Here is a 22,268-nt window from a genome sequence, read left to right as displayed (position 1 = left end):
ATTAGATTTAGTTTTATAAATTATAAAAAGATCAAATATATATGAACATGGCTTAAATCACCATGTTTTAATCATAACTTAATTTCTGAACATACTTTTCCCCTCCTTGATGAACTTCAGCGCCAACTAGTATCGTATTTCTACAATAAAATCCTATTAAGTTTCTTTCTTTCGTTGACGGCGTTTGAAGAAGGATCTATAAGTAAGTTTTTTATAATTTTATATAGTTAATTCGTCTTATTTCTCATGTAATCTTTTCAAAATATATTGGTATTAGTGTTTACGATACTTACATAGTGATTATTAACTATTTTTTATAAAAAATTGATTATTTTTAACGACCACGTGTTTGTATGATGATTAATTTTATTCTTTCGCGGTTTCCACCAGAGACCTAGTCGATGAAGGCCTAGATTTTTCTGAGTTTGATTTACTTATTATTGATATTCATTATTTTAAATAAGTGTTGTTCTAATAGTGCTTTTTATGCAGAATGGCGGACGCAGCTCCAGCCGGCGGTCGTGGCGGTTTCAGAGGGGGTTTCGGAGGCGCCCCAGGTGGCGGTAGAGGTGGAAGAGGAGGCCGTGGTCGCGGTAGAGGTAGAGGTCGTGGTCGTGGTCGCGGAAAGGTAAGTCATACCCCAAAGTGATATTTGAAGATTTAAGTTATTTTATGATTATCTTTGTTTATAGGAAGACTCTAAGGAATGGATTCCAGTAACCAAACTTGGTCGTCTAGTTCGAGATGGTAAGATCCGCAGTTTGGAGGAGATTTATCTCTTCTCCTTACCCATCAAGGAATATGAAATCATCGATCACTTTATTGGTAGTGACCTGAATGATGAAGTGAGTATAATTAACTGTACACAGCTGCTACTTAAGCAGGTGGTACAATTTAGCTTGACACAGCAATACTTTGTTGTCAAGTTTTTTAATAATGTTTAATCTGTTGGAAAACTATCACACTAACTTATGACCTTAGTATTTTATATGATGAATAAGATTTATTCTTTCGCGGTTTCCACTGGAGGCTTTTTTGTCGATGATGGCCAATTTTTTCTGACATTCAATATTTTATATGGATATTTTACTTGGAATTTGACAATGACAGCACAATACATTTCTTGTTGGTTTTAGGTTTTGAAAATTATGCCAGTACAGAAACAGACTCGTGCTGGTCAACGTACACGATTCAAGGCTTTTGTCGCTATTGGTGACAGCAAAGGTCACATTGGCTTAGGTGTAAAATGTAGCAAGGAAGTTGCGACTGCTATTCGCGGAGCGATTATCCTGGCTAAACTATCTGTTGTCCCAGTACGTAGAGGATACTGGGGTAACAAAATTGGTCAACCCCATACTGTACCATGCAAGGTGAGTTTCGTATTATATATAAATGTTTTTTGTTTTAATTATTAAAAAATTAATGATGAATGTATTTATACTTTCGCGGTTTCCACCTAAGACTATTTGGTTGATGAAGGCCTAATTTAACTGACTGAATAAAAGATAGTTTGAATTTTGATGAGGTGTGGAGAATATTAGCTCAATATATCTATTTTTTAAGGTAACTGGAAAGTGTGGTTCTGTAACTGTCCGATTGATTCCTGCTCCTCGTGGTACTGGTATTGTATCAGCCCCAGTTCCCAAGAAATTACTTCAGATGGCTGGTATTGAAGATTGTTATACATCTGCTAGAGGATCCACAGGTGAGGGCGATAATGAGGTTATATAAAAAAAAAAGTTTCATACGCGTGAAATGATGAATATGTTTTATTCTTTCGCGGTTTCCACCAGAGATAACCATCTGTGAAGGCCTAAGATGTCTGATTCAACATTCATTCAGTTCACGTGCATTAGGTGTTCATTTGTTTGTTATTAATTTATGTTTGTTTTTCAAGGTACTTTGGGCAACTTTGCCAAAGCAACTTATGCTGCCATTGCCAAGACTTATGCATACCTCACACCCGACTTATGGAAGGAGACTCACCTGGTCCGCACTCCATACCAAGAATATGCAGATTATTTGGCCAAGAACCACCGTGTGGCCAACAGTGCTGTCAGGCCAGAAGCAGTTTAAGAATGATACTTAATTTGACATCTTCATTTAAACAAACATCAATAAAGATTATTTACTATTTTATCTTTCATTTGCTGTTTCTTCAAATTTTATTAACAAAAATGCATAGATTTAATCTAAAAAAAACCTTGGTCGCGTTGTGTTAACGTTAATGATTTTTGCAGTCTATCCTCAAATTTATTTTTAGCTGTTTGATAACTCCACATGTGATGCAATTTATAGGGACAGAAGCATACTTACATTTTGAGAATATTTATTTTAAGAAAGATAAGTTGCTATTATTCTGGTCTCAAGCTAGATTTTTACTTGGAAAACAGTAATAAGAAAAATTACTATAGTGGAAAGCTGTTGATGTGTAGCGTGTGCTTTTTAAATAAAATGGGCTTATGTTAAGAGTAGGAAAATTTAGTTAACCATGCAAAACAAATGCCGTGCCGTCTTATATGTCATTGTCAATTTAGTTTGAGACATTTGCCTAATTCAATAAGTGTTATCATTCTTATAATAATTTACTGTGACTAAGCTTGAAATCGCCACAAACATTCTATGAAACAGTGTTATGGGCGAAGAGAATCAAGTATTCATATACCTTGAACCTATTTGAAATTTAAATTATCCAACTTTGTATTAATATTTCTATTCTCTTCTAGCCTGAGAGTTGTAACGAAAACTATTGATTCATTTAACAATCGCCTAAAATTCGAATATTTTGAAAAAAGTTGTAAATGGTAATGAACAATTTTGTTTAATATGTTGGATCATAATCAGTTATTATTTTGTTTAGTTCTTTTTGTAAACTATGGTAACCCAACCACTTAAATATGGCAGGGGTTATATATTTTCTTTGACGTTCATTTTGAAAGAAACAAGGTAAGAAATAATTATTTACTTCCTTATACATTTGAAAATACTAAATTTTAAATATATATATTTTGGATGGTAAATATGAATTTAAACAATGAAATCAAAATTCGATAAATGTTGCTTTGGTATTGCAAACTGGAATGATATAATCTTTCTATAGAATTTGACTATTTTAAAGTAACAAAAATGTTAGTTAAAAAGTTATACATCCAGGTAAAGATAAACTGTATTTTAAACAAGAAATAAAACTAAATATAAGTAAATAAAAGATTAAAATTTAAAAATTCAAAACAATAACTAACAACTATTCAAATAAACAAAGTCCACTTCATTCGATGTTTTCCATTATTTTTATTTTCTATCGAAATGCTCATTTTACTTCAATGAATGTGCTATTAAAATGTTAAACTTAATTTTAATAGTAATCAAGAGCTTGATTACATGAGATATGATCCATTATTTTAAATATCTTAACGTTAGTACTTTTCATTACTTGAGTTGGCACAACTTTTTTAAACCTGTTTTGTAAAATTATATGATTTCTGTTCAAAGGATCAGCTTTTTAGAAAATATTCATACATGTATTTGATAGAATAAAATCATAGATACTCTATGAATAAAATGTACTTCGCTTCCTATTCTGCCAAGAAAAATATCGATATTTTGCAAAAGATATACTCATATTTTAAGAAAAAATAAAAATATTGATATCGGTTTTAAATGATATCGATATTCTATGAACATTTTAAAAGCCATATTTTAAATAAACATTTAATATTAAATACCAATTTTGAAGGTGTATTCGAAATAATTAAAAGGTTTATTAAAATTTTATTATTAAAAAGTTTTTCAAAAAATATCTAAATATTTGGGCATTCCTAATTTATATGAATGTTTCACGGATAATAGCCCGAAAAAAAAGAAGAATTCATCGCGTCGACCTCGACAGATGTCGCTGCAGTCACAAAGATAGTTGACATTTTGCAAGTAATCTTTGCGTAGGTGAATGTGTGAAATAAATAGATTATCCAATAGAAAAATTCTCCATCGATTCCAAAATTCCATATTTTTCTGCGTGTTAATGGCGTCGTAATGTTTTGATATGTGAAACGGATTTGTCCAGGTAATGTACCCTATTACACATACTGGTGTCTGTTCTTTCATCAGTTTTCTCGTGATTTATGTCTAAAATATAAATTCTTTGTCACCCCAAGAATGTCATTACTACCAAACATTGATAACTTATCTCTCAACCTGTATTGACTTCTTCGATTAGTTTTTTGCGTATTTTACATTGTAAAATAGGAGTGGTAGGAAAAACACCGTTATTATCGATTTCGGGTATTTGTGTGTTATGGTAGGTTCGAATGGTCGCGATTTTATGCTTTATGATCTCGTGTGCTTTCGGTTGGACTTACACTTAAAAATTCCTTGCAGGACGTTCTTGGCTCGTTGAGAAGATACTCGAGGGCCACACATCGATTAAAGGTAAGCATATGCATTTGATAATTTATAATGGTAACATCGGGCAGTACCGTAGGCTTACCATGTGTTGTGGTTATTTGTTTATGCTGCGCAGGATTATAATCAAATTTGGATCGCCGTATGTTTTAACACGAAACTACAAAAAAAAACGATGCCTTTGAAATCATAGAATTTGCCAGAAAGTCTCGATTCTCACGATTGTGCGATAAGTAGCTTGTTTCCGCTTTAACAATGATGCACTTAGACAGGTGCGAAGCAGTTTTTTAAAACATTTATTTAGACAATACAATGACCCCCCATTATAAATAAAGGAAGAGTGTTTTCGCGTTTCTTGCCAAAAAACATTGGCGTTAATTACTCGTATTGTATAATCTGGCAGGATTTTCATAAACCATTTCAGTTTCTCCTATAACCATTGTAGGAAAATTTATTTCGTATAAGGTAATTCCATGTCATTGTTAATGCCATTAAAGGATTGTACACAATGGTTCAAATATATTTGTTTTACAAGGTTGTTCCCGAAAAGCTATTACATATATAAGAATAATTAAAACTGCTATTGAACAGAAAGATGTTGTTGATTGCTTCTTTTTACAATAATGTTTATAATGTCCTTTTTTTTCTATTTGTTTTTTTATGCACAAATTTCTTTATATTTATGTACAATACTTGATAGTAGGTAGCATTGGTCATTTTAATGCTTAAGTTTTAACTGATATAAGGGAATCAACATATTTTTATTATTTGAAACAAATCATTGGTATCATTCCTATATTATTATAGTTGTTGAAATACAAAAAGTATGCCATCAATATTGTCAATATTTTCTTTATTTTCATATATTTGTTATCAGCTGTATGACACATCTTCATCGAACACATTTATAATATAATTTATAATTCTATGTATACTTAAAAAATCCAAACAGCGCTTTTATATCATGACGTTACTTATTCGACTTTCTCTTAGGCTGATATATATTTGTTGGCGAGACTTAATTACCATTCAATTTTAAAATTTACACAATGTATGTATGTGTGATATGACAGGCTAAAAGACTTGAGAATATTCCTATTTATCTGCCAACTGTTGTTTGAACCAACATATATTTTTACCGGGTATATCAACGGTATGCTTTTTTGAAGTCTGATTTGTTCAATAGTCGGAAATAATTAATTAGAAGCAAACATTACTAATTTTTTAACATAAAGTTTCTTCTTAAACTTTCTCTTTGTTTTATATATTTATAATTCAAGCTAAATTACCTAATATGTGATTCTAGCTAATTTTAGTAAATGATAATGAAATGTAGTTGTACGGCTTATTAAGAATATGCCCAAAATATTGTAAAATACTTTCCTTTTAAAATTAACTAAATAGGTTGTATGCGAATATCTCGTATGATACATGTATGTAAAAGTGTATTTACTTTATTTATCAACATAAACATTTATTCCGTATGAAGATAACTTTTATCAAATTGATCGGTAGCTTTTGTCCCAACCGCCAATAACCTGTAATGGCATTCCACTAATACACACCCGTAATCGCGAAGGTCATATGTATTTAACTCTTTCATCTCATTTAGCTTTGTTAGATTTTACAATATCCATGTAATTCCTAAAAATATTTTATAATAAGGTTTGTTTATATTTAATAGAGATAGATTTTTTGTACGTATTGATACATCGTAAATATTAATTATCATGTCAAGTGTTATCTCTACAATTACTTCGGCGATTCAGATTTAATTTAATACCCTATTTTTTAAATGTATTTAAGTGAAAATGCTAATAGCATACGATGCCTTGATGCTATTTTCTCTAAATTCCTAGATGGCGGACCCCGATCCAGAAACCCTTCTGGAATGGTTAAATAGCGGATTAGGAGATGAGCGCGACATGCAGCTAATTGCTCTTGAGCAACTGTGCATGTTGCTGCTCATGTCCGACAATGTAGACCGATGTTTCGAAAGCTGCCCACCTCGAACATTCTTACCAGCACTTTGCCGTATATTTTTGGATGAACAAGCCCCGGAAAATGTCTTAGAAGTATGACCCCCTTTCGTTGCTCGTTTTTCGTGGTTCTCGTCTCAAAAACTCCGTGTGGTTTTCAGGTCACGGCTCGTGCTATTACTTATTACTTAGATGTATCAGCCGAATGCACTAGACGCATCGTAGCTATTGATGGAGCTATCAAGGCCATTTGCAATCGACTGGTCGTGGTAGAGTTGTCCAGTAGGACCAGCAAAGATTTGGCTGAGCAGTGCGTCAAGGTATAGTATATTTTTGATAGTAGCGTTGTTCAATTATCAGTTGTGTCGATTATGACCAAGTAGCCATAACACGAGCAATTTGAGATGTCCTCACGAAATTATAGCTTAGTTTAAAAAAAGGGAAAAAATATGATTGAGTTGGCAAAGCCCTTTGGGAAATTGTACACCTAGGGTGGATCTATATTTCGATCTCTTAAATCTACCAAGTGGTATACCATGAGGTGCTAAAACGGAATTAGCTCTTTACTAATGCAATTTTAATAGGAAGTTTGCAAAGGCATACTCAACGCGCTTTTTTATTTACATTTATTCATTGTGAAGCGCGTTTTTTCACAGCGCAATATCGTTTTATCTACACGGTCCCGATATGTTGTCGTATATATATATATATATATATATATATATATAAAGGAAAGCAGTAACTTGTACCATTTTCTCTTAATAAAGCCTGTTAATGCGACGGAATGATAAGAATTGATTTTTGAACATAATACGTACAATATAAAAAACTATTAATAGTTTATCTCCCCGTGAATTCAAATATTTTTGTCATTTGTAGGTTTTAGAATTGATCTGTACTAGAGAAGCAGGCGCAGTCTTCGATGCAGGCGGTTTGAGTTGTATATTGCCGTTTATCCGTGATAATGGACAATCAGTACATAAAGATACCTTACATTCAGCTATGGCCGTGGTCTCTCGGTTGTGTACTAAAATGGAGCCAGCAGATGTTCAATTACCCGGATGTGTCCAAGTAAGATACCATTTTCCGTGTTATGTTTCATGATAAGAACCTTGAATCGCAGGCCTTGAGCTCATTACTCCAACATGATGATCCCCACGTGGCCGACGGCGCTTTGAGATGTTTCGCATCCGTCGCTGATCGTTTTACCCGAAGGGGCGTTGATCCAGCTCCATTGGCCCAACATGGTATTGAATAAAAACGCCCTACTATATTTTCAAATATACTATTTTGCCCGTTCTTTGTAGGTCTAGTAAATGAACTACTCAGCAGGCTATCAAGCGCTGCTGGGCCAGCCAGTGCCAGTGGCACTCAGAACACCCCAGGAAAATCCACAGCAGCGGGCAATGCAGCCGCTGCAGTACCCGATTCCAAGTCCACAGCTTCAGTTTCAACCATTATCAGTCTCCTGTCCACACTATGCCGGGGCTCCCCTACTATCACACACGTAAGTGACTATCAAGCTTTTTTTCGAAAGAACAATGTTTAAACATAGCTATCCTTAGGATCTCCTACGCTCTGAATTACTGGACGCGATCGAGAAATCTCTGAAGGGTGACGAGAGGTGCGCGCTGGATTCCATGCGTCTGGTAGATTTGCTGCTGGTCCTGCTCTTCGAGGGACGTCGGGCTTTGGGAAAACCCGGCTCTTGTTCTTCCGGTCAGCTGATGCCTCGTATCCGACGTATGGATTCCGCCGCCGAGAAATCACACAGGCAGTTGATCGACTGTATAAGGTCCAAGGACACGGACGCGCTGATTGAAGCGATTGAGAGCGGCGGAGTCGAAGTGAGTCTGACATGAAGTTGTAGGGTCCATGTTTTTTTAATTGTATTTGGCGGAAGTACATCTCTAACATCTCTACAAACTTCCATGAAAGATTGATTTATTGTGAATTTGAACAATTTTTGTCTTTCATATGTTGCATATAGATGTCTCAAATATGATGTGACTAAATTGATCTAGTTAACCATAAATTTACTAAAAATCGTTGCTACTAAGTAAGATCATGGTATATGGTACCTTCAACTTTGATTTTTTGTATTTAAGTCTTTACTCACAAGTTTATGGTGACCTCCATTTATTTACAAAACAAGAAGGATGTAAAGTTAATACAAAATGTTATAGCAATGTGCTATGGTGAATGGGTTAATGGAGGGTTTTTACCACTTTTAAAGAAGCTTTCTAGTTCCATTAAAGTGACCATCTCTGTCCAGCTCTTCAATTTTTTACACCTTTCTCCACATCCTTGTATTGCTCCTATTTTCATTTCATGTTTATTTTGAACAAATTCAACAAGTTTTTTCATCTATTTATTTTTGCCAGTAGACCATATTTTGTGTAGAATCTGTTTGTTTCCACGAATTTTATTTACCGTCACATCTATAGCAAACTGAAAATACTTTTAGCTGCTTCATAATAAAGCTCTCGCCACATCACGTTAATTAATAGAAAGCGTCGAATGGGAAGTTTTACCTCATTTTCCCACCCACATATTATTTGCTATCTTTGTATATTTTCTATAAGAGAGAATAACAGAAAATTGAGATATCCAACACCCAAATATTGTATTATCATGGATCAAAAGTTACTTTAAATAAACTTACGATGTTTCATGTATTAATTGTAATTTTTGGTTTAGGTTAATTTTACTGATGATGTCGGACAAACTTTACTGAACTGGGCATCAGCTTTCGGCACTCAGGAAATGGTCGAGTACTTATGCGAAAAGGGAGCGGACGTCAATAAAGGTCAACGATCGTCATCACTTCATTATGCCGCTTGTTTCGGTCGACCTACTATCGCCAAGGTGCTACTCAGGCACGGCGCCAACCCAGATTTACGAGACGAAGATGGTAAAACGCCCCTGGATAAAGCGAGAGAACGTGCGGACGAGGGCCATCGCGAAGTGGCGGCCATTTTGCAGTCGCCTGGAGAATTCATGGTTTCTATGGAGAAAGACCGCGGGAGAAAGTCAGAATCGGACACGGAGGACAACATAGAACCCAAAGGCGACCCCGAGATGGCTCCTGTATACCTGCAAAGGCTGTTGCCTGTGTTTTGCACCACATTTCAGTCCACCATGTTAGCAAGCGTACGCAAGGCCAGCTTAGGTCTCATCAAGAAGATGATCCACTACATCCAACCCAATCTGTTAGAGGAACTGTGCGCCTGGGAGATCACCCCAAACTTCGGCACTCAGCTGGTGGAAGTTATCGCCACCGTGTTAGACAACGAGGTTAGTTCGTTTTTTCTGCTCTATTGAATCGATAACGTATCAATCCTGTATCGCCTTCGTCGTTGTAGCCAGACACGATTATTTTATAGTAGTTTAGCGTTTCTATTTTTCGTTCAGAAATCGAATGCTTTTGTGTGGAACGATTTTTTTTTGGCTTTCACAATACGGCTGAAGCTTTCCTTTATTTCGTTACATACATATATATTTTTTGTTGTTGACGTTAAATTAGATTTCCTATTAAAACTGCGTACAGGACCGAGTATGTTATAGCATTTTTTTGACTAAAATGCTGTTGTTCGATTCACGATACATTTACATGAATTTGACACAATATAAATATAGATTGATATAATTTTAATGGCTAGGAGGATATATTTAATTTTAGTGTGTTAGGAGAGTCAGATCGCAATTATTGAGGACAGAAAAACCTAGTTAATTATTAATTATCACTCAATTCCAGTATAATTTGTGAAATTTCTCACTGAACAAACGTCAGTAACCAAATAATTATAATTGCCACGCCATCATTGGCTAGGTTTTGTATTGGATGCTTACGTGTGTTTTAATCAACGATAGCCATTAATGAAAATATGAAGTAACATCGTAAAGAACTTAACTGTTAATTACCATGATTTTCCATTTAATATTAAGTTATTCATTGTATATCTATTGAACAAAAGCCCAGCTAAACTTTCAAAAAAGTTTCCAGGCATTTATATGCAATGGAATCCATAATAATTAACTTAAAATGGCATTTCGAACTGTTTCAACGTCCAAGCAAAAAGAGAGAAGTTTCAGATTGACGTAGCGCGGCTTGCCTGACACGCGTGAAAAACCTTTGATTTATTATATACCAATTTTTTCAATAAATAGTTTTTGAAAGTAAGAAATTATCAGAATTTATAAATCTTTAGCATTCTTAGCTCTTCTATGATATTTTCGTTACCCACTAGATTTTGGTAACGAGTATTTTCTGATCTCAAAAAGCATTGGCGATAATTTAATCTTTCAAAAGAAAACATCGAGATCACTGTTAAATCTCATTTTTACATTATTCCTTCCTAATGCCAGAGGCCGATTATCCGAAAATGAACATTATGAAAATTATTTCTATTCTGAATAATTGCAGTTTGACAATCGTGTTATAGCGATGTTTATCGTAAAAAATTTTATCGTAAAAAATAGTGTCAGTTCCTCGGACCAAACGGATATGGGTCTAAATTTGAAATATAATTTAATACTTTTAACACGGAGGGGTTGCAAATATTTCATTTAAGCTGTATAGAACATTATTTACTATGTAAAGTAACTCGTTGCTGTTGAATAGTTCGTTGAAGTCTACGTCTTTATTAATGTTCTATATTACGTCGTCAGTAAATTTATTCAACCAAGTAATTTATTAAGATTTTGTTTTCTGTGGTGATCAAAATTCGAAAATTTCTGGGAGATTCTGCTTTTCATATATCGTTTTAATACACATATTTCTGTTTATTATGCTTATAATAATTTAATAATTTGTGAGCTGTACTAGTTCACCGATTTGGATGATGGTTTTTTGAACAGTGTGAACAGGAAAATAATTTGTTTTTTCCCTAAGTATGATCTTGCTCGTGATATTCTGCTAAATAATATAAATAATATCCATCCTAAATAATACAATAATAATCTGACTATCGTTTTGCAGTTTTAGAGGTAATCGACGAGCTCGCTTCAGAGTCGAAGATGTGTGTTCATACTGCTCCTTATTCAAATGACGTCGACTATTTAGTTCTACTGTTGACTAATAGATGTTTTTTCGCAAATTTATTGAATGCCCTAGTGCTAATATTTTGCTGAGGATGTTTTAATTCCAACTATATAATGATAATATATAAACAACAATAAACGCAATTAAATTTGGAAAGTTCAATGAAAGCAACAGTAAACATAAAATTATCACAGTTACAAAGTTTTCATTTCTTCTAAAAAAAACACTACATATTATCGTTACAGATAAGCTATTGCTGGCCGTCCAGCACCTCTCGCAGCGCCCCTACTATGTCTTCAACACCACTCAGCTTATTTGTTCGAACCATGCGTGCATACCTCCATGACCGTCGGTCGGTCATCCCCTATGCCTCTCTGGTCAGTTTTTATTTTCGTTGATTTTTATTTTTTTAGTCGTTTAATTTTATTTATTTATTTTTTGCCAAAACACGCCGCTTTTGTCGCATTGTTTGCTGAAGGGTTAAGTCTACTGAGTGATAACGATTTTCTATTGCCCCCCGAATAGTGGGACGATGCACTAATCTGTTATTATGAATGACTTAAGGAATGGCAGCATTTTAGTCCTATTTTTCGTTGTTCTTGTTGTTGTTCAGTGTTTTTACCCCTTCATTGACGACCCCTTGCATCCCGCCCACCCGTAACGACGTCCCGTCCGAGTTTGCGTTGTCGTTCGTTGACCTATGTAACGCGTCGAGAAAATTTATGCTATCGGTGACTGTTTTTTTTTTTGTAGGAGGATGAAGAGGGACATTCGGTAGTGCTGGCGATCATTCAGGATTTGATGACTAAAGCACAAAAAATATTCCTGGACCACTTCGCCAGACTGGGCATATTCAGTAAGGTGCAAGCCCTGGCTGCACCACCAGAACCGCAGGACAACGAAGACGGCGAGACCTCTAGAGAAGGTAAGTGTATGAAATTAAATTAAATTTGAGTTGAATATTGTGAATGTTGCAGAACCCGTAGAGCAACAACAACTGGAAGACGCCAAAGAGATTTTGCCTAGTAGGGCGTATCATTGGCGCGACTGGTCGATATGCAGAGGCCGCGACTGTTTGTATTTATGGAGTGACGCGGCTGCTCTAGAACTATCAAACGGTTCCAATGGTTGGTTCCGATTCATTCTCGATGGTAAACTGGCTACAATGTACTCAAGCGGTTCACCAGAAGGTGGAGCTGACACCTCAGGTATTTGCTTAACAGACAATAAACACTCATTTTTAGTACATATCCATTATATTTAATTAACGACCGAAGAATGGTACCTTAGGAAGCCACATGAGCGATTCTGCATGCGCTCCCCACTTCCCCTCTCGTCGATATTCCCCCTGGCTTCTGTGTGCTTGCTTTTCTTTATTTTTTGTATGATGAAATGATGCTTCTTTAACAACCCATCGGTCTGTACTTGTTCCGTTTTTTTTTGTTGATTTGTTTATTTTTTGGGGCTAGCGTCATTAAACGAAGAACTTTTCGAAATATTTATACATAAACGTTATAACAAGCGTAGATGTGGTAAGTTTCGTATTTGTTCATTCGCCCATGAATAAAAATATATGTACCTGATTTTATTCATTCAAGTTGTATTGCCCAGACTATTTTAATTTTCATTTACATTTGAATATACTTTCGGAACATTTATTCTTAATCAACGAGCAAGTATTATCACGTTTTTAACATTTTTTCTTAACTATATTTTTCCTAGTAGGTTCTCCAGTTTGAATTGTAACGTGAAACATTAAAAAAACGTTCTTGTATAATCAAAATAAACATTGCGGAGACTCGTTAGAAGATCTGAGTGAAAACATTATTCTGATAGACCAAACCCACTAAAAGAAAAGCAAGTGACTGTAAAGGGGCTGTTGATTTTAATATACTTCCAATTATCCTATAGAAAAAAATCATTTTCCAAGCAATAAAAAATAAACTACTTTCTTGTCGAACCACTAAAAATCATTCTGGGCAATTCACTTGAATTTAGGTTAATGTTCAATCATAAAATGGACGCTTGCAATATTGCAGAGTAGACAAGCAGCAATAAATCATTCATTCAATAAGCATATCCAGAAAAAACTTTAATGTACTGTACTGTACAATAACTAGATTGATATATGTATCTGTACACTTATGGTTACTAACATCAAAACCTATGTTTTGTATTCTCCATCACTAATGTCGATATATGAATTAAGTAATTTTTTTTTCCTTGTGTGATGTAACCAAAGTGATGTTAATTTTTGTTTGGTATAGGCAAAGGACGCACATCCGATTCCCTCACCACTGAAGGTAAGTGTCGCTTAGATTTTATTTTCTCCTCATTTTGAATTTCATTTCAGTTACTTCATCAGTTACCTAGTCACTAATCATTCTATTTTCCGATTTTATGTTCTCTATTGTTTGCTCGGCTTTTACTTACTAACTGTTCACTTTATCACAAGTTGATGTAATTATTGATTGATTTGCTTATGAGGCATGCATATTTTTTGAGACATTTCTCAATGTTTATTGATTGATTCTGTTAATACAATCTCGAAAACATATGGAAGTGTCTCCTAACTCTTTATTGATGATGTAGCGATAACAATGCGCCTCACATAATAATATCGACAGTGGATTTCGTTTGATATTCAGTTTTATATGTTTCTCTTATACCTTCAGAAAATAGAGGAGAGTTTTTGGAGAAACTGCTCAGAGCTAGGGCAGCTGTTCGCGTAACGCACATGTCTATTCCCATATTATCGAAGCCTGGTCACACCAGATTGGTGGTAGGGAACTGGTCTCTCACGTCGAAGAAAGAAGCGGAGATCCACATTCATAACTCGGACGGGCAACAGCAGACGACTATTTTGCGCGACGATCTACCCGGATTTATTTTCGAATCGAACAGGGGCACCAAACATTCGTTCATCGCAGAAACGAGTTTAGGTGAGCAACTAATGCACAATAGTTTGCTTCGGGACATTGGTTGTTTGTAATTTGATAAAATTTCATTATAAAACTGCAATATTTTCAGGATCTGAATTTACTGTTGGATGGTCAGTGAAGCGAGGCAAGAGAATGCGTTCCAAAACCGAAGCCACCAAAATGAAAGTTAAATATCTGGCTCATCAGATCTACGAGCAGTATTTCAGAGCAGCTCAGGCCCAACCTAGAGGCGTGGTGGCTAAGTTGGGAAATATCGTTGCGCAAATCGAGCGCGCTTGTCAAAAACAGTATTCTTATGGCAACAACAGAGAAGGTGGTAATTCTTGGAAGGAAATCCTACTGAAAGCTTTGGACGACCTGACGCAAATATTAAAGGAAGACGGAGTTGTCAGTGCTTATGAGCTACACAGTTCTGGATTGGTTCGTAAAATATTTCTATTTGAAATAGTTTTATTGATGATATTTGTTTCTATTTTTTTTAGGTTCAAGCTTTGTTAAACCTCTTATCAACGAGTTATTGGGAACAAGGTAAGTGATATAAAATGTACACCTCCAGAATCTAATTTCAAATGCATAATAGGACTCAAGTCCAGTAAAATCAGTAAATACCAGAAACAAAGAATTCAAGTATTCAAGGAGAGTTTCAAATGCAAAACTGAAGAAAGCAATTCAATGACCATCCTCATCCAGAAATTGATTGCGGTCTTGGAAAGCATAGAAAAATTACCCGTCTACCTCTATGATACTCCGGGATCGGGCTATGGTTTACAAGTACTGACCAGAAGGTTGAGATTCCGTTTGGAGAAAGCCCCGAGCGATAGCGCTCTCATTGATAGGACAGGAAGAGGTTTAAAAATGGAGCCGCTGGCTACGGTGGCGCAATTAGAACGGTACTTGCTTAAGATGGTGGCGAAACAGTGGTATGACTTTGAGAGACCAACATATCAGTTTTTGAGAAAGTTGAAAGATCCGAAATATCAGATTTTTAAGCATAGCCATGACTTTGATGAAAATGGTGTTATCTATTTTATCGGTTCCAACGGGAAAACCAGCGGGGAGTGGGTCAATCCCGCGCAATATGGACTTGTAAATGTCACTAGTTCGGACGGGCGAAATTTACCCTACGGTCGATTGGAGGATATCTTATCCCGTGATAATTCAGCGTTGAACTGTCATACAAACGATGATAAAAAGGCCTGGTTTAGTATAGACCTCGGTTTGTTCATCATCCCCACAGCTTATACCCTGCGACACGCTAGAGGATATGGTCGGTCCGCTTTAAGAAACTGGAACTTCCAGATGTCTAAGGATGGCGTTATATGGACTACTTTAAGCACGCATACACACGACACATCCTTGAATGAACCAGGCTCAACTGCCACGTGGCCCATAGAAGTTCCCTCAGACGAAACTCAAGGTACTTTATTTGACATATCTGGGTATATCACTTACGTTTATTTTCACACAGGTTGGAGAAATGTTCGTATACAACAAGCAGGGAAGAATGCCTCTGGCCAAACGCACTACTTAAGCCTGTCGGGATTTGAAATATATGGACAAGTAACCGGAGTGTGTGATGATATGGGCAAAGCACACAAAGAGCAAGAAGCTCAGCTGAGGAAGCAGCGTAGATTAGTGAAAACACAGTTACTCAAGTATATGACTGTTGGCGCTAGAGTAGTTAGGGGCGTTGATTGGAAGTGGAGAGATCAGGATGGAAATCCTCCTAGTGAAGGTGCTTATGATGCGGTTATATAATCTATTTGTATTTTACGCTACCGTCATTTTTTTAGGTACTGTCACTGGAGAACTTCACTCAGGTTGGATAGATGTTACTTGGGATCACGGAGGTTCGAATTCTTATCGTATGGGCGCTGAAGGCAAGTTCGACTTAAAATTGTCCCCAAGCTATGACGTAGAGACCGCGTCATCAAAATCCACATCAACCAGCAAGCACAAGTCAAAAGACGACAAACAGAGCGTCCTAACCAGCAGGAAAAGTAGTTCTACTCCAAGTCTGCCAGAAGCAACCGATGTTAAATCGTCCGTTGCTTCTACCGAACAGGCCGCATCAGCTGATAATTTAGCCGCCAAACAGGCTGCCGAAACAATCGCAGAAAGTGTATTATCTGTTGCGAGGAATGAAGCTTTGGTAGCCGTTACTTCCGAGTCTCAAGCTGCCAGCACTGACAGCGAATTATCCGTAGTCGTACACCCACTAAGAGATCCTCATCCCGACCTGTCCACGATTAACAACAGCAGCGATTTGGCCACAATCGTGGAGAGTTTAACGCTCTCAGAAGCCAAACCGACATCGACCAAGAGACAGAGTAGCGACGAAACGCCCGACGTTCCGAAACCATCCAACGCCAAGTCTAACAGAATGACCAGAATAAGTAATGTCAGCGCAGCCGCGGCGCAGAGCTTCGTTGAAGCCGTCGAGGCTTTAGATAAAATACGCGAAGGTTCTGATATGTTGAGGAATAACACAAACAATTTCCTTTCGGCCGAACTCCTGCAATCCGCACTGAATATACAGTCAAACCACACCATCAATAACTTGTCGAGTCTGACGGGTAACACTGTTCGGATCTCGGTATCCTCCAATTCCGAGGCAGACGATGTTAAGGTGGCGAGAAGGAAGGAAGACGGCGGAGAGGGTAGTAGCAGCAAGGATCCGTTTGTCAGTAGCGATAATGACGAAGCCGTTAACAATTCGAATAACGCAAAGAACAGTTCCATAGTTGTCACCAATCCCATGAGTGTCAGCGTCCCCAATTTAACTAGCACCGAAGCTAACAGTCAAATAGAAACCACAACAACAGCAGGTATTTTTGAATCATTGAAAGAACCCTTATTTTTTCCTAACAGTTGTATCTTTTTGGTTTGTATTAAGTTACTAACAATAACAGTAAAACATTTAAACTTCATTGATCATGCTTGCTTGATATCAATCCTTACCGATTTAATGACAGCCAGAACAGTCTCTCTACAACTCTACCAATGCAAGATAGAATCACATTCTGTCTTTGAAATTGTATTGTTGGGCGAGCTACATGATATTTGGTATTATATTTAAAAACAATATTTTTAATATACCCAAAACTTCTAACCAATTTGTAATGAATGAAGCAATCTATTTTACATAACAATATTAAAATACTTATTTTTCTTTCAAACAATGGTTATTCACAAAAGAACCTTTTCCCGTTCAATGCTCAGCCATACCAACTAAATTATAGTACTGAACTTCGCAGGATTGTTAGAGACATTTGCAGCCTTAGCACGCAGGAGACAGTCTGGCTCGTCAACAGCCGCTCCCAATTCAGCCTTGAACGCCTCATCGAACAATGCTCAGGTTGCCAACACCAACGCCCAAAACAACCAGAACAGCAACTCATTGTTCCCCAGAGCTCCGAGTTCTGTCTCCAGTCTGGTCCGAATGGCATTGTCCAGCAATTTTCCTAGCGGCTTGCTGAGCACAGCGCAAAGCTATCCCAGTTTGTCTTCAAGTAACAATGCTGGCAATGCCCAAGTAGGAATATCCACAGCTGCAGGTAATTTTTTATATATTTGTATACATTAGTATCAAACTAATTAATTGAAATAAAGGAACAATGTTTCATGTCTCTTAAATTGCTTCTGTAATGATATAGAATCATCAATATTTTGGGAAACAATGAGTATCTGTTTGAATATGTTTGCTCTGGTATCTGTATTTCTTTGGAGCTATTTCTGTTCGATGTTCGGCAAGCTAAATAATTGGTTCTCCAACAAAAATTAATGCATTTGTCTGTACATTTAGGAGCTGTACAAGGACTTAGTCAAGCACTGACCATGAGTTTAACATCGACGAGCAGTGATAGCGAACAGGTATCATTGGAAGACTTTTTGGAATCGTGTCGAGCACCAAATCTGTTAGCCGAATTAGATGATGATGAAGAAATGGGGGAGAACGAAGACGACAATGACGACGAGAACGAAGATGACGCAGATTACGATGAAGTGATGGTTTCTCGTAATCTGCTTAGCTTCATGGAAGAAGAAGGATTTGATCCGTTACAGAACACCAAGAGACGGTCGTGGGATGACGAGTACGTTTTGAAACGTCAGTTTAGCGCCTTGATTCCTGCTTTCGATCCAAGGCCCGGAAGGACCAATATTAATCAGACAAGCGATCTCGAAATACCAGCACCCGGGCAAGAAGATGTACCTACTACGTCTGATCACGATCTTATGCCGCAGCCTAAGCTACAATTGATCCTGAAGGGCCCCAATATGCCCGGTATCAATGATGTTGAAATCGAACTGAACGATCCTTCTTGGACCATCTTTAGAGCTGTACAAGAACTGATGCAGCTGGCTGACTTCCCATCTAAACAAGAGAAGCTAAGACGATTATGGGAACCCACTTACATGTATGTTTGATAAAACGATAAATATGTACGATAAGGTAATATAACAATATTTTCAGGATCATTTATAAGGAGGTTAAAGAAGATTATACATACGACATAGAAGAGGGACGAGCAACACCTATTCCTAGTCAGTTTTCTCGAAGCGGAGCTAGCTCTGTGGCTGGAAATTCATTATCACCCTCTACTCCCGTTCCGGGTACTCCTTCAGTGTCTAGTTGCACAGTAGAAGACGTCCTACAATTACTCAGGCATCTGTTTGTAATAACAACTTCAAAGTCAAAAACTATAGATCTGAAATCATTGGATCATTCGGAAATTGCATCTGAATTATACTCTAGCAAGAAAATTACCAATAAATTGCTACAGGTAAAGCAGTAATCTTACGTTTGAAGTGCTGCCATAATAATTATTTATTGTTTATTTTAGCAAATTCAAGACCCGCTCGTGCTTTCTAGTTCAAGTCTACCAGCTTGGTGTGAAGAATTAAACCATTCTTGCCCATTCTTATTCCCATTCGAAACCCGACAGTTGTACTTCAATTGTACAGCCTTTGGAGCGTCTAGAAGTATCGTATGGCTACAGACTCAGCGTGATGTCACCGTAGAAAGACAACGAACGCCCGGCCTGTCTCCCAGACGGGACGACCCTCACGAATTTAGAGTTGGAAGACTGAAGCATGAGAGGGTGAAAGTTCCAAGAAGCGATGATCTTCTAGAGTGGGCCGTGCAAGTGATGAAGGTGCACGCCAGCAGGAAATCTATTTTGGAAGTGGAATTCGCTGGCGAAGAAGGCACCGGCCTGGGACCGACTCTCGAATTTTATGCTCTAGTCGCTGCCGAAATACAGAAGCGCGAACTAGGCATGTGGATCTGTGATGATGAATTCAGCAACGAGTCTGTAGACTTGGGGGAGGGTATGAAGCCTCCCGGTTATTACGTGAGAAGAGCTGCCGGTCTGTTCCCCGCGCCCTTGCCTCAGAATTCTAGTATTTGTGATAATGCTGTGAAATACTTCAAGTTTTTGGGCGTGTTCCTCGCCAAAGTACTCCAAGACAACCGTTTAGTCGACTTGCCCCTTAGTAAGAGTTTCCTGAAACTGATGTGCCACGGTGAAATACAGAATACCGTCAACGAACGCATTGGCCTTTCGGGATCAAAGAAGGCCAACGAAGAAGACGTGATGACATCCAGCTACATTTCCGAGGAGAGCGAGAAAGAACTGGAGCTTGACCCACCCAAAATGGCGATCGAAGAGAAAAAACCGTGGTACACAAATATATTGAACGAAGAAGACCTGTACGAAATCGATCCGGTTCGAGCGACTTTTCTCAAACAAGTTCGCGACCTCGTCAAGCAAAAACAGAAAATTTTACAGGAACATGCCCTTTCCCCCGAAGCTAGAGCTCATCAAATTCAAAACCTCTCTCTGCAACATTCAAGCGGACCTGTCTCTTTGGAGGATCTGGCCTTGAGCTTCACCTATTTACCCAGTTCAGAAGTGTATGGTTATCAGAGCGTCAATCTGGTACCGAACGGTGCGGACATTGAGGTTTCTATCGACAACATCGAAGAGTATGCTGAGCTCACTACATCATTTTGCTTGGATCGGGGTATCGCCCGACAACTGGAAGCTTTCCATAAAGGATTTTGTGAAGTGTTTCCCATGGAGAAGCTGGCCGCCTTCAGCCCCGACGAGGTGGCTGTCATGCTTTGCGGAAATCAGAATCCGGAATGGACCAGAGAGGATTTACTGAACTATACTGAGCCCAAGCTGGGATATACAAAAGACAGGTTAGTTATATTGTTAAGTGGAAATATGTCGTATTCCAAACAATACCACCACTAGACTTAGTTTTTTTATAATAAATTAGCAATTTTTCTGAGTTTATTGAGCAAAAGACTTACGTCCGCATATAAATTATATTAGATTTTTATAAACATTATCGTCAACTTTGGGGTACAATACCATCAACATATATGTGGTGCTCTAATTCAATAAATTAATGCGATGGTTACAAAGGATACCATGAAAATCTGTTTGTTTCTCAATTTTTTATGTTTGTTTCGTGAAAACTGAATGAATTGAATCATGCAGTGAGTTAATTACTTTTAATTTAACGCCTAAAACGCGTCCTCCAATCAGCGCACGTCGAATTTCCAAGCCGTAACTTTAGGAATCCTTTCTTTATTTGAGCCAAATCTTTTTCTCTAAAATACTATTTTGAGCTGTACGTACGTCTTCCTTATTCAATTCCATTAGTTTTCGTTTGTTCAAAAAGTCTAGTATATAGATGACAAAGGCGCGTATCTTTAGTAATACTTACTTATTGAAGCCATACTATGGCACGTTTAAAAGACAACAGTGCAGTAAACATTCTAATATAATGGTATCTTTATTCGTTTACTCAGTCAAAAGTATTGTGCTTTGAAAATGTTGATTCCAACCAAATTCTCGTTGAAAAGACATAACCAACCCGAAATGACTTTATGCCTAATGCATTATTACTTAGGTGTAATGCGGACGCTTTATATAAAAAAAACTTATGTTGGAATAATGTTACTAAATGACCTTTTTTATGTTACAGTCCGGGTTTCCAAAGGTTCGTCAACGTTCTAGTTGAAATGACCCCGGGAGAACGTAAAGCATTTCTCCAGTTCACCACCGGATGCAGTTCGTTGCCACCCGGTGGGCTGGCTAACCTATATCCCCGCCTGACCATCGTCCGCAAAGTGGACGCTGGCGAAGGTTCGTACCCATCGGTTAACACCTGCGTCCACTACCTGAAGTTACCTGATTATCCCACCGAAGAGATCCTTAAAGAACGCTTGCTGGCGGCCACTAAAGAAAAAGGATTCCACTTAAATTAGAGCGACCTTTTCCTTGTAACTATTTTTCTTAAGATTGTATCATTGTTGGGCAGCTAATCTGCTCAAGTATCTCTTGTAAATATATATAGTTTTTTTTTAATTTAGAGTGTTTAATAATGCAGATGTACTGAATTTTGTCATATTTATTTATTAGCTAATTTTTTTAGATGATAAATTTAATCTATGTACACTACAACATTTTTACTAGATCTGTTAAGTGCGGAAGAAGTGAGAGCGAGAGAGAGATAGTGAGCTATCCAGTTTAGCCAACCTAGCGTGTATAAATATTTGACCGAACTTTTAGATCGCCAGCAGTAAAAAACAAAAAGAAAAAAAGTGATGTAATGAATGTGATTTACTTTTTGCAATATAGTGTTATTATTATTATTACTACTAGATATAACATGTTCATTGACTAGTATTGCGAACTAGACAGGTGGGTATGTAAAGGGTTTAGTCTTAATTTCGCTTTAATTTTTTCAAGCTATTATATATATATTAAAATATGTGTTTATCAGATGTTAATAAAACTAGATGATTTTAAAAATACCACTAGTAGTTTTATTTCACATAATAATACATTTTGTTAAGTCAACTAAGTCGGCAAACCAAACTAT

The 22,268-nt window shown here is 37.0% G+C and overlaps 2 protein-coding genes and 1 long non-coding RNA gene across 11 annotated transcripts; 2 read left to right on the top strand and 1 right to left on the bottom strand.

The window, feature by feature from the left end:
* The first annotated feature begins 71 nt into the window (after window positions 1–71).
* On the top strand, window positions 72–2,134 carry RpS2 (Ribosomal protein S2). Its single transcript, XM_076417554.1, has 6 exons — window positions 72–202; window positions 493–628; window positions 693–845; window positions 1,137–1,370; window positions 1,564–1,705; window positions 1,898–2,134. The coding sequence occupies exons 2-6, from the start codon at window positions 494–496 to the stop codon at window positions 2,074–2,076; spliced, it is 843 nt and encodes a 280-aa protein (XP_076273669.1). The 5' UTR covers window positions 72–202; window position 493; the 3' UTR covers window positions 2,077–2,134.
* Window positions 2,135–3,757: 1,623 nt separating this feature from the next.
* LOC143204762 (uncharacterized) lies at window positions 3,758–4,714 on the bottom strand. 2 transcript variants are annotated; one of them, XR_013007670.1, is made up of 3 exons: window positions 4,622–4,714; window positions 4,359–4,561; window positions 3,758–4,125 (listed from the first exon to the last, which is right to left on the bottom strand). It is a non-coding gene; the product is annotated as an uncharacterized LOC143204762 (long non-coding RNA). The 2 variants fall into 2 exon arrangements; XR_013007671.1 differs by lacking the exons at window positions 4,359–4,561; window positions 4,622–4,714 and adding an exon at window positions 4,195–4,334 and having other exon boundaries at window positions 3,986–4,125.
* On the top strand, window positions 3,923–22,200 carry Ufd4 (Ubiquitin fusion-degradation 4-like). 8 transcript variants are annotated; one of them, XM_076417542.1, is made up of 24 exons: window positions 3,925–4,063; window positions 4,378–4,428; window positions 6,261–6,476; window positions 6,542–6,700; window positions 7,260–7,451; window positions 7,504–7,627; window positions 7,688–7,887; window positions 7,946–8,227; window positions 9,081–9,677; window positions 11,670–11,801; window positions 12,178–12,349; window positions 12,402–12,632; window positions 13,692–13,727; window positions 14,100–14,366; window positions 14,455–14,786; window positions 14,849–14,894; window positions 14,947–15,783; window positions 15,835–16,101; window positions 16,160–17,194; window positions 17,624–17,923; window positions 18,172–18,784; window positions 18,841–19,150; window positions 19,211–20,574; window positions 21,369–22,200. In XM_076417542.1, the coding sequence occupies exons 3-24, from the start codon at window positions 6,261–6,263 to the stop codon at window positions 21,649–21,651; spliced, it is 7,995 nt and encodes a 2,664-aa protein (XP_076273657.1). In that variant the 5' UTR covers window positions 3,925–4,063; window positions 4,378–4,428; the 3' UTR covers window positions 21,652–22,200. The 8 variants fall into 8 exon arrangements, with proteins under 8 accessions (XP_076273656.1, XP_076273657.1, XP_076273655.1 ...); XM_076417540.1 differs by having other exon boundaries at window positions 17,609–17,923; XM_076417541.1 differs by lacking the exon at window positions 4,378–4,428 and having other exon boundaries at window positions 3,923–4,063; window positions 17,609–17,923.
* Window positions 22,201–22,268: the final 68 nt, after the last annotated feature.

Source organism: Rhynchophorus ferrugineus, unplaced genomic scaffold (assembly GCF_030347505.1).
Source record: "Rhynchophorus ferrugineus isolate W39M unplaced genomic scaffold, kcgeb_rfMv2 rfM11, whole genome shotgun sequence".
NCBI classification, from domain to species: Eukaryota; Metazoa; Arthropoda; class Insecta; order Coleoptera; family Curculionidae; genus Rhynchophorus; species Rhynchophorus ferrugineus.
Note: the sequence above shows the minus strand (reverse complement) of the source record. Positions and strands in the feature narration are given on the sequence as shown.

What these genes read in the sequence shown, in the direction of transcription:
- Ufd4 (XM_076417541.1), top strand. Translation starts at nt 6,261, where the DNA reads ATGGCGGACCCCGATCCAGAAACCCTTCTGGAATGGTTAAATAGCGGA. An exon ending in AACGAGTTATTGGGAACAAG is followed by an intron (nt 14,895 to 14,946) that starts GTAAGTGATATA and finishes AATGCATAATAG; the next exon opens with GACTCAAGTCCAGTAAAATC. An exon ending in TCCCTCAGACGAAACTCAAG is followed by an intron (nt 15,784 to 15,834) that starts GTACTTTATTTG and finishes ATTTTCACACAG; the next exon opens with GTTGGAGAAATGTTCGTATA.
- RpS2 (XM_076417554.1), top strand. Translation starts at nt 494, where the DNA reads ATGGCGGACGCAGCTCCAGCCGGCGGTCGTGGCGGTTTCAGAGGGGGT. An exon ending in GTAGTGACCTGAATGATGAA is followed by an intron (nt 846 to 1,136) that starts GTGAGTATAATT and finishes TGTTGGTTTTAG; the next exon opens with GTTTTGAAAATTATGCCAGT. An exon ending in ATCTGCTAGAGGATCCACAG is followed by an intron (nt 1,706 to 1,897) that starts GTGAGGGCGATA and finishes TTGTTTTTCAAG; the next exon opens with GTACTTTGGGCAACTTTGCC.